Source organism: Sinocyclocheilus grahami, unplaced genomic scaffold (assembly GCF_001515645.1).
Source record: "Sinocyclocheilus grahami isolate Dianchi unplaced genomic scaffold, SAMN03320097.WGS_v1.1 scaffold1916.1, whole genome shotgun sequence".
In the NCBI taxonomy this organism is placed as follows: domain Eukaryota; kingdom Metazoa; phylum Chordata; class Actinopteri; order Cypriniformes; family Cyprinidae; genus Sinocyclocheilus; species Sinocyclocheilus grahami.
The window spans coordinates 6441-18476 of NW_015507095.1; the positions used below are offsets into that span (position 1 = coordinate 6441).

General features: G+C 40.5%; 1 protein-coding gene across 1 annotated transcript in view; it reads right to left on the reverse strand.

The window, feature by feature from the left end:
- Positions 1 to 787: 787 nt before the first annotated feature.
- The window catches only part of LOC107573311 (ERC protein 2-like), a gene marked incomplete at its 3' end in the record, with an annotated part of 27970 nt that continues 16721 nt past the window's right edge, over positions 788 to 12036 (reverse strand). Inside the window, exons 5-6 of the mRNA XM_016259750.1 lie at positions 5905 to 6042; positions 788 to 874 (exon numbers count right to left, since the gene is read on the reverse strand). Of these exons, the coding sequence (XP_016115236.1) occupies positions 788 to 874; positions 5905 to 6042 (225 nt within the window). The remainder of the gene's footprint in view (positions 875 to 5904; positions 6043 to 12036) is intronic.

Consider the following 12036-nt stretch of genomic DNA (forward strand, 5'->3'; position numbering starts at 1 on the left):
TATTCTCTGCATTTCTCCTCTTATCTAGCTTGGTTTCTAATCTTGTTGTCTAATAAATCTAGCATTGTGTATTACAAATGTTGACTCTAACAAATTGCTGGAGGTAATATTAAGCACACCAAGGGACTGTGATACTGAGCAGTCCCTAAGAATAAATTACACCCACAGAAAGTATTATTTAAATGCACATGTTTGACTGAGCTGTTCCATTTACAGTTTCCATTGGATTGTGTTACCTGCTGAATTTCTTCATTTGTAATAAACAGGCTGTGGTTAGATCCTCACCTCATCTCTCTCTCTACGACAAAACATTAAAACTCAAGCCACTGTGCGATTTACCCGAGTTAGTGATAAATAGAAAAGTGTAAGAGAATATCGATCTTTATTTTGTATTTTGATTACATCTCATGGATGGAAAATAATCAGCAGAAATGTAAATATACAACATTCATGTCATATGTAATTGTGACTCCATGGTGTGTTTTCTAACCCCAGGTTAAACTGTTCAGCAGTTGCTTAGTGATAACAATGCAGGTCTTTGGACTGAAATTCTGAGTAAAAGTGGTGCATCCCTTTAGTCAGTTTGCCCCTGACAGTGTCTGTGTCACAGGAAATGGCCAACACCAACACTATTACAAACATGACCTGAACAACATGTTTGTGAGTGTCTGGATGTGTCAGACACAAACATTCTAATATTGACATTTAGAAAGCAGCAAATGAGCCTGGTGTGAAGTTTTAGAACCAGAGAAGGTTTATCTGTCCTCTGACATTTCTACTCACATACCTCTTTCTCTGAGAGACGCTCTTGTAGGGAGGCAAGTTGGCTTTTCAGTTCCTTATTTTCATTCTTATACATTTCTGCCTCTTCTGTCTGTTGCAGAAGAGAAAGTAGTGGATAGTCATTTGTATACAGAAAATATTGTTTTGTTTTGTTGTTTTTTATCCACTTTTGGTTAAGAACAAAGATGGCAGCAGCTGAGAATGGTGCTCCATTCCTCCAAGATTGTGGTAGTTTGAAATCTGAAATTGTCTAAATTAAAGCTACATTTACACTACAGTGGTGTACTATGGATCATTCACATGGATGCTGTGTTATGCCTATAGTCCAAGCACACACAAAAAATTGTGTTTTTGTAATTTACATGGAGACTAATCATTTTCAGGTCCCCAAAATGCTTTTGTCATGTAAACACCAAAACACATTAAAAGCTTTCTGTTATTAGTTCAAAACTCCTGTAAACAGCCCCTCAATGTGTCTCAATCCAAACAGTCAGTTTTTCGAGTAGGCATTGCAGCAGCTATAGAGTCAGTAGATAATCTGGGCTTTGTCAAGTTAACTTTAAAATAATGTTTAAATGTTGCATCAGAAAGTTTATTCATGTATTTATTTATGAATGAATGAATGAATGAATGACTATTACTGGAAATAAAACTGAAATGGTTCCAGTCTCTTAACCTCGAAGTCTCTGGAGACGCAAACAGGTCTACCTCAGCGGCTCCGAAATGTCTCCATATCAGCTGGACCATCTGGGGATGGAGTCTCCATTCCCCGGGGTGCGCAGCTCGTGACAGCTCATTGGCTGCCCGGCTGTGCAAGCCCGGAATGTGAATGGCATGAAGCGACCTCGGATGCTTCTGACTCCAGAGGAGGTGGTAGTGGGCGAGTTGTGACAGGCAACGGGAGCATAGACCACCTTGTCAGTTGATGTACGCAACGATCGCAGTGTTGTCCGTGCGGACCAGCACGTGCTTACCTCGTAAGCGTCCTCTGAGGCAAGGCGTACTGCTAACAACTCTAGGCAGTTGATGTGCCAGCGCAGTTGGGGGCACATCCAAACCCCTGATACTGCGTGCCTGTTGTACGTGGCCCCCCACCCGGTGGTGGAGGCATCCGTGTAAACCACAGCATGCCTGGAGACCTGCTCTAGGGGCACTCCTGCACGGAGAAACGCAAGGTCTGATCACGGGGTGAAGGTTTGGCGGCAGGCCGGTGTGACTTGGACCCGGTGAATGCCGCGTTGTCACGCCCACCTCGGGACTCTGCCATAGAGCCAGTGTTGAAGCGGTCTCATACGAAGCAGCCCCAGTGGCGTGACTGCTGCTGCAGCTGTCAAATGCCCCAGGAGCCTCTGAAACTATTTCAGTGGGACCGCCGTCCTGCTCTTGAACATATTCAGGCAGTTCAACACCAACTGAGCACGTCCCTGCGTGAGGTGTGCTGTCTGTTCGACCGAATCCAACTTTCCCGTCCCGGGGCCTCTTGCTTTTCCACTTACCTCCAGATTTGGTGGGGGCCTGGACAGGCGGGGCGGCCTGCCTATGCCCAGCTCCATGGCGCCTCTTACTCGAGGCTGCTGCGTTTGCTGTGTGGGAGTGGGGGTGGCGGCAGGGGACCGCCCTCGGCGACAAGCAGACTGAGGCAGCAACTGCACGATGTGTTTGATGGCCTCGGTCTGCTTCTGTTGCTGGGCTATGTTCTCCACTGCGTCGCCAAAGAGGCCGGTCTGGGACACGGGGCATTTAAAAACCAAGTCTTGTTGGTCTACCTCATGTTGGCCCAACACAGCCAGAGATGGCATTCCTGGAACACCATAGTGGATATCGCATGGCCCAGAGACCGCGCAGTGACCTTCGTCGCTCGTAGCGCTAGGTCAGTAGCGCTGCGGAGCTCCTTAAGAACTTCTGGGTTGTGCCCACCCTCGCGCAGGTCCTTCAGTGCCTTGGCCTGATGAACCTGAAAAAACGCCATGGCGTGTAGGGCAGAGGCAGCTTCTTCACAGTCAGACTTGTAATCCAAAGGTCGCGGGTTCGAGTCTCAGGTCCGGCAGGAATTGTAGGTGGGGGGAGTGAATAACCAGCGCTCTCTCCACCATCAATACCATGACTGAGGCGAGACTCTTGAGCAAGGCACCGAACCCCCAACTGCTCCCCGGGAGCTGCAGCATTGGCTGCCCATTGCACCGGGTGTGTGTTCACTGCTGTGTGTGTGCACTTGGATGGGTTAAATGCAGAGCAAAAATTCCAAGTATGGGACACCATAATTGGCCACACGTCACTTCACTTTATTATCACTTTACAAGCACTGCGGTCAGGGCTGACGAGTACCTACAGGCCTGGGAGGGGAGTGACGGCTTGCCCCACCTGGTGGCAGTGGTATTTGGACACAATTGCATGGCAACTGACCGGAATCCACCGGAGGGATCTCTGTACACCCCCGTGCTGCCCCACCGTCGAGGGTGGTGAGGGAGGACGAGCCACCAAGGCGGTTTCTGGTAGTGAAAGGTGCCGTCCATGACCCAGTGAGCTCATCATGCACCTCCGGGAAGAATGGCACCGGGGCAGGGCGCTGATAACCAGTGCGGGCCACCCCGAAGAACCAGTCGTCCAACCTTGAGGGCTCAGGACACGGTGGAGGTCTCCACTCGAGCCCTACCCTCATGGCGGCCCGGGAAATCATAGCCGTCATTTCCAGATCTGATTCAGGCATTGCTACAATCCCAGAGGGCAGCAGCGCAGCCGAATCTTCCTCTCCAGAAAGCTCCGGCTCACCCTCCGATGCAGCGATCGACATCTGCTGGTACGCTTCTTGTAGAGGGCCCAACACGTTCCTTTGGCAGCTCAACTGGTTGAGGAGTACAAGTGGAGTGATGGTCCCCCTTGCGTTGGTTCCCTGGAGGGTTTGCCATCACTGTTACCCTCAGACCATCTGTGCTACTGCCTGAAGTAGCCCCCGCCTGACTGCCGCCATGACGAGAACTAGATCGAGGCAGAGGCAACGGTGCTCCGCCCCTTTTGAGGTAACGGAGCTTGGGGTGAGTATTAGTCAATTCGTCTGTTATTACCGACGTGACATTGAGAGTGACCGACTGAAAGGGAACTTACTGGTAGGTGTGTTGTAGCTAAAACCTGCAGGTTAGTGGCACTCTGGGAGCAGGATCTGACGCCCCTGCCTTATGGTGTCTAATGTTTATTTGTATGATATAACAACCAACAGTAAATAAATGAGCACACTGATGCTCTTTTTCTTGTTCTCTCACATATATACAGCACCTTCTCAGAGAGAGCCTCTTCCAGTGTAACGAGAGCTGTGTCCGTGTTGCTGGAGTTGGCTTGCAGAGACGTCATTCTGTCCCCCAAACTGTCCAACTGTTTGTTTTTGTCTTTTAACTGCTCCTGCAGGTTCTCAGCCTGAGAGACACAGAGAGAAATAATCACTGTTAAGAATTCACCACCTTTGCCAAGTAATTCTGAAGCTAAATATATGTAATCAATATGTACAGTACCATGCAGGGCCGAATTAGGGGGAAAAACTCTACTACTAATAATAATAAGAAGAAGAAGAAGAAATCTTCAGCAGTGATGCAGTAGTTTTGTATGTTTCTGCAACTTACAGTTGATCAGCTTCCTTGATGTTAACCCACTATTTAATAGAACATGCAACCCTCTGAAATGCAATATAGGTAACAATATTTAGTTTTATCCATACTACAAAAATTCAAACATAGCTGATAGACATGGAATTATTGCACTGTTGCAATAAAACACAAAACTTTCTCATTTTGAACATACTGCTACAAAGGACAAAATACATTCACGCTCCCTTACAACGACATAACTCGCTGATTAACCACCATAGTACGATGCATTGTTGTTGAAACGAACAAGCTAGTTACGACTGTTTCCAGAACACGGTCGCATCTCCGTCGTTTGAACCACATTAGTTCAACAACATAGGGCCATTGTTAATGACGTCACACACATGTGGTGGAGGAATAACTTCTGCTATTTAACCGATTAGACATCTCTAAGATGCTGCTGTATTGAACATGGCACCTGATAACTGTCATTTTGCTTTATTTGATGTTTGATTCATCGCGGGTTCCCTCTTACGTCATACTCCGGGGTTCCCTTTATGCACATGCACACTCTTCAAAAACGGCGCTTTTAGAGGATGTGCAAAAATACATAGATTAAAATGCATTTACTGTATATTTAAATAGAATGGAATATATAGATTGTACTGCATGCTAGTTTGCTTATTGTGCCCAAGAGCATATTTATTTAAGCCCATATCCCTTGCTAACAAGAAACTATGCTTCTAACCACAGGTCGAGAGCTGTAGTTCCTACCACGTAAGTTTGCGACACTATTTGCGAATGTTCATTTGAACTATGGTTTCGGGGAACACCGAATCGTTGAACTATGTTGGTAACGACGGACATGCAGCCCAGGTTAGGTTCACAGAGTAAATTACCATGGTAACTGACTCTGAGTATAAGTTACCTCTCTTTCAGAAACGGGCTTGACTTACCCTGCTTTCTCGGGTTTGACAAACCTTCCATTCTGAAATGGAAAACCCAGAGTTTCCCCACATTTCAGGGTTAACATACTCATACATACATACAAGTTTTCCCTTAACCTCATTTCTGAAACGGGCCTCTGGTGCTCAAGAATTTTATTTATTTATTTATTTTTAATTAATGCCAAGGTATCAAAAATATAAGTACAGAAAATATCAAAAGTACGTACAAAGAAGTGACATTACAAGCAAAGCACCGTTTATACACGTATATAATATAACAATAAATAATGCAAAACGAAAGCTTAAACAAAATAAATTAAAAAAACGGTGCTCCGCCCCTTTTGAGGTAACGGAGCTTGGGGTGAGTATTAGTCAATTCGTCTGTTATTACCGACGTGACGTTGAGAGTGACCGACTGAAAGGGAACTTACTGGTAGGTGTGTTGTAGCTAAAACCTGCAGGTTAGTGGCACTCTGGGAGCAGGATCTGACGCCCCTGCCTTATGGTGTCTAATGTTTATTTGTATGATATAACAACCAACAGTAAATAAATGAGCACACTGATGCTCTTTTTCTTGTTCTCTCACATATATACAGCACCTTCTCAGAGAGAGCCTCTTCCAGTGTAACGAGAGCTGTGTCCGTGTTGCTGGAGTTGGCTTGCAGAGACGTCATTCTGTCCCCCAAACTGTCCAACTGTTTGTTTTTGTCTTTTAACTGCTCCTGCAGGTTCTCAGCCTGAGAGACACAGAGAGAAATAATCACTGTTAAGAATTCACCACCTTTGCCAAGTAATTCTGAAGCTAAATATATGTAATCAATATGTACAGTACCATGCAGGGCCGAATTAGGGGGAAAAACTCTACTACTAATAATAAGAAGAAGAAGAAGAAGAAGAAGAAGAAATCTTCAGCAGTGATGCAGTAGTTTTGTATGTTTCTGCAACTTACAGTTGATCAGCTTCCTTGATGTTAACCCACTATTTAATAGAGCATGCAACCCTCTGAAATGCAATATAGGTAACAATATTTAGTTTTATCCATACTACAAAAATTCAAACATAGCTGATAGACATGGAATTATTGCACTGTTGCAATAAAACACAAAACTTTCTCATTTTGAACATACTGCTACAAAGGACAAAATACATTCACGCTCCCTTACAACGACATAACTCGCTGATTAACCACCATAGTACGATGCATTGTTGTTGAAACGAACAAGCTAGTTACGACTGTTTCCAGAAAACGGTCGCATCTCCGTCGTTTGAACCACATTAGTTCAACAACATAGGGCCATTGTTAATGACGTCACACACATGTGGTGGAGGAATAACTTCTGCTATTTAACCGATTAGACATCTCTAAGATGCTGCTGTATTGAACATGGCACCTGATAACTGTCATTTTGCTTTATTTGATGTTTGATTCATCGCGGGTTCCCTCTTACGTCATACTCCGGGGTTCCCTTTATGCACATGCACACTCTTCAAAAACGGCGCTTTTAGAGGATGTGCAAAAATACATAGATTAAAATGCATTTACTGTATATTTAAATAGAATGGAATATATAGATTGTACTGCATGCTAGTTTGCTTATTGTGCCCAAGAGCATATTTATTTAAGCCCATATCCCTTGCTAACAAGAAACTATGCTTCTAACCACAGGTCGAGAGCTGTAGTTCCTACCACGTAAGTTTGCGACACTATTTGCGAATGTTCATTTGAACTATGGTTTCGGGGAACACCGAATCGTTGAACTATGTTGGTAACGACGGACATGCAGCCCAGGTTAGGTTCACAGAGTAAATTACCATGGTAACTGACTCTGAGTATAAGTTACCTCTCTTTCAGAAACGGGCTTGACTTACCCTGCTTTCTCGGGTTTGACAAACCTTCCATTCTGAAATGGAAAACCCAGAGTTTCCCCACATTTCAGGGTTAACATACTCATACATACATACAAGTTTTCCCTTAACCTCATTTCTGAAACGGGCCTCTGGTGCTCAAGAATTTTATTTATTTATTTATTTTTAATTAATGCCAAGGTATCAAAAATATAAGTACAGAAAATATCAAAAGTACGTACAAAGAAGTGACATTACAAGCAAAGCACCGTTTATACACGTATATAATATAACAATAAATAATGCAAAACGAAAGCTTAAACAAAATAAATTAAAAAGGTGAAATAAGTTTTAAGAGCTTTAAGAGCTTGGAAGATGAAATAGTATACTGTTGAACATCTTTTTTTTAAACTAATAAATAAAGGATTTTGATGAGTGAATTTACAGCGGTGAATGTGAATTTTTGCAAGAAGTAATAATAGGTTAATAATAAAGTATTCATTAATTTTATATTTTTGTATATTAAAGAAGGCGAACAGTACATCCTTAAAAACAAAGAGAAACTCGGGAGCACGTTGCGATTAATAAAATAAAAATATTAAATCCAAAATAGCTGTGTGTGAGGACAATCCCAGAAGATATGAATATCAGTTTCATTAGGGGCACCACAAAAAGAAGAGCTTCTATCTATAGTATGTCTGATTTACACTTTTTCAGAAACACTTTAGCTGGGTAAAATCTGTGAAACAATTTGAATGAGATTTCTCTAACCTTGTTAGTTATTATGTATTTAAAAGGCAGAGTCCATACTTTTTTCCAATCAAGACAGCTGGATGTCTTCGGTCATATTAGGGATTTCCTGGAGCGTCATGAGTTCTATTACATTTGTGAGTCTCACTCGAGGAGTTTCTGTGCAAGGGCGAGTATGAATGAAACAGTGTGTCCCTCACTAATGCTCACAACACCCTATTTTGGGTAAAAATAGGAAAAATAACACTTTTCTCTAAAGAAATTGGAAATTAGAAATTCTCTCAGTGGATGCATGAACTCCTGACAACAAATTAAGAAATTATAGTTACCCTTTTTTTTTTTTAATGATAATGATTTAATATTTTATAATAAAACCATAGACATATCTAATGATGTATAGTTATAGGCCCCCAGCATGTTAACGGGGTAAACACGTGTAAATTATGCTTTCACTCAATTTGCTTTCTGTTTGCATTTCAACACAATTTACATTATAACTCATTCATTTTTAAAGCATCACAGTAATTTTGAGTTGTTTCCAAGGACAAGAGGCGGAATCACCCTACAATCTAGGATGTGGCCAATGTGATGGCAAATAGTTTTACTCTCTCTCTCTCTCTCAAGTTAGTCTTTTCTCAGCTTTTTTCTACATGGTGGTTGTTCAGCCTGGATACATTCATTAGCTAACACAATTAGAATTTTAAGTTTTTTTTTGTATCGATGTATTAATATGATGTAAGGTCCAGATACCAGCATGACACTGAAACAGGTAGTAGTAATGGCTAGTGATGGGCGTTTTTGAAGCACTGCTTTGTGAAGCTTCGAAACCTTTGCGAACCATTTGTTTCTAAACAGTGGTTTGGAGCGCGTATCAAACTGCCAAAGTCACATGATTTCAGTAAACGAGGCTTTGTTACGTCAAAACTGTTTTGAAACGTTTCAAAATTTCAATGGTTTGCCGACAGGGGGAGATGATCTCTGAGAACCCGCGAGTTCATTAAGATTGAACCACTGAACCAGTGTTTATGGTTTCTACCTGATCTCGGATCAATTTTATCAATATGTAGACATTTTTAATGATACTTTTGTGTAATTAAAAGGATGAGAAGTAGTTAATAGTCTCTTATTGGCCTGTTTAGACAAGCTCTCCATAAAACAAACCAAACAAGCCCTGTAAATAAATAACAATAATTAGAAGGGGAAAAAACATATTATACAGACACTTCATATTAAATGGTATTTTATTATTTTAATTGCATTTAATGTATTATACATTGACAATGGGTTTGTAAAGGTTTTGTTTTTTGTAAAATGTTTATGCATATTTTGGTCTGAGTTTGTGTTGCATTTACACAGTTTTGACGAGCAGGTATCACCAGTGTGTGGTGTTTCGAGCTCTTCGAAACAGTGAATCGTTTTGCAAAGCAACTGGTTCAGTTGATTCAAAGCTTCAAAAAGGTTAATTTCTCCCATCACTAGTAATGGCCAGAGCCATAGAAAGAGAGAGAAGTCCAAAACGCTCGATCGTCACGTGATTCACGTAGACCTCAAATAGTTCCAGGAAGTTCATAGCGGGCAATTGAAATACATTGAGTTCGAGAGATAGAACTGTGATTTTTGGTAATTAGTAGACAATAAAATAATTTATTTACATTATTTATAAAATAGTGTACACGTAGTATATATATGTAGTTATATTAGTGTTTTTTTTAAAGGATAAAATCCTCTAATATTTGAGGATTAATGTGGTCAGCTATCCTTACCTGCCTTGTTAACATATTTTAGGCTGAAGTTACCATGGTAAAAGTCCGCGTTTGCTATATAAACAACATTGTGGTCTTCTGCCAAGGTAACTTCAGCCTCTCTATATAAATATAATTATATATGTATGTGTGTGTGTTCTTACAACTTGCTTGTTGGTCAACTTCAATCACAAATATACCTGTTCATTGTAGTTTTACTAATCTCATGGTAAATGTTAAGTTTGTTGTCTTAGAAAATTAATTCCAAATAAATGAAGAAATTTTATTAAGTGAAAACTAATCTTGTTTAATGTTTTTGATTCTTGTGCACCCCTCAGTTATTAATATATAAAAATATATTTGTAGTATATTCCAATTTAAAACAACTTAAAACATTTTTACACATTTAATCATATTTTATGTATGTTGACTTTTGTTACGCACTTATTTATAGCAATCGATTTATACATTTATAATAAACTATACAGCATGTTGTCCTTGAACAGTCTTCACTATAGTTTGCTGTGCTGCATGGGAGTTCCAGTCACTCACAGAAAGGAGTGTGAATGTATGGTTTCCCTACTGATCTGGAGAGGAGAAAGAAAATTATGCATCAAGTTTTGTTCAATTCACATTTATTTTGTATTGCACTTTTTAATACACACATTGTTTCAAAGCAGCTTTACAGAAAATGAATGTTTCTACATTACAATTAAGAGTTCTGTTAACAGGTGTAACTGTGCCAAAGTAATGTTCATATGGCAGAAATGTTCTAAAATTAGGCAATACAAATCATGCAGTTAAGTAACGTCATGTATTCAGGAAACAATGAAATATATACAGAAACAATTAACAAATTAAAGCAATAGTTACATGATGTTATCATGTTGATTACAATGCAAGGAAAATTTAGCAGTTTTGTATGTTTATTCAGAGTCAGCTTCATCTGAAGTCCTCTCAAGGGTTGGCGTCATCTCTTCACAGGTGTTGGGTCATCTGAAGTCTTCGTAAGAGGCTGGATATAGTCAGCAGGAGCAATCTATAGATTACACCAACAAAATGTGATGTAATCATACTAGGGAACTGGCACTTTTTCACAAAGACACAAAGAGCAGGAAAAGACTTGCCAAAACCAGTGAAGAGACTCATTGTGAGGTTGATGTCTCTTTACAGGGAGTCTTCAGGTGGTTCTTGTTCTGAAAGCAAGATAGCGAAGGAAAAAAACAGGAGAAATGGTTAAGTGATGCTCCATCACATTGCAGTCCTGTGGCATCACTGCTCAGTCTGTTCCTTCAACACAGTACTTCTTTAGTAGCTAAGATGTTTAAGTATAAAATACAGTAATAATGTATAGATTTACTGTAAATATAATATAGTGGTATATAATACCTTTTTTGGAAATTTAGCCTAGTATGATTCTGAAATGAAAACTGCTCACCTATTTCAAACTTCTCATTCTCACTTAACTTAGGTCCATCTGCATCCTTTGCAATATATCCAAGTCTATTAAATAACTCCCCACCAGCAAAATCACTTTTAAAAGCCTTAATTACACAACGATGGATGAAACTGCATGAAGAGAATGAATAACATCCCGTAAATCTACTAATTAATTGAGGAATAATCTAATAATAATCTGTTTTAATGCACAGGGTAATTTGATTAGCTGTGCTGATAATATACTATTTTGTTCTATAAATGTCTTACCTTTTAAAAGTTCATCACAGCGGTCTCGTCTGCTGCATCTCTATGGCGCTGATAGTATGAGCGCTAACTCCCGGGAACTATTGAGCGGCTCCACGATCCGCCATTGCTGTAAAAAACTGGTCCATTGGAGTGAACGGAGTTGTCGCAACTCTCTCTCTCTACGGCTCTGGTAATGGGTACTCTTTACTTAAGTACATGTCAAAGCCCACACTTCTTTACTTCACTTGAAGTACTGATTACAAAAGTGTAATCAGTACTTCAACTTTTATCAGAGACTTTTTAAACTTGAGTATACAGGTGCATCTCAATAAATTATAATGTCGTGGAAAAGTTAATTTATTTCAGTAATTCAACTCAAATTGTGAAACTTGTGTATTAAATAAATTCAATGCACACAGACTGAAGTAGTTTAAATCTTTGGTTCTTTTAATTGTGATGATTTTGGCTCACATTTAACAAAAGCCCAGCAATTCACTATCTCAACAAATTAGAATATGATGACATGCCAATCAGCTAATCAACTCAAAACACCTGCAAAGGTTTCCTGAGCCTTCAAAATGGTCTCTCAGTTTGGTTCACTAGGCTACACAATCATGGGGAAGACGGCTGATCTGACAGTTGTCCAGAAGACAATCACTGACACCCTTCACAAGGAGGGTAAGCCACAAACATTAATTGCCAAAGAAG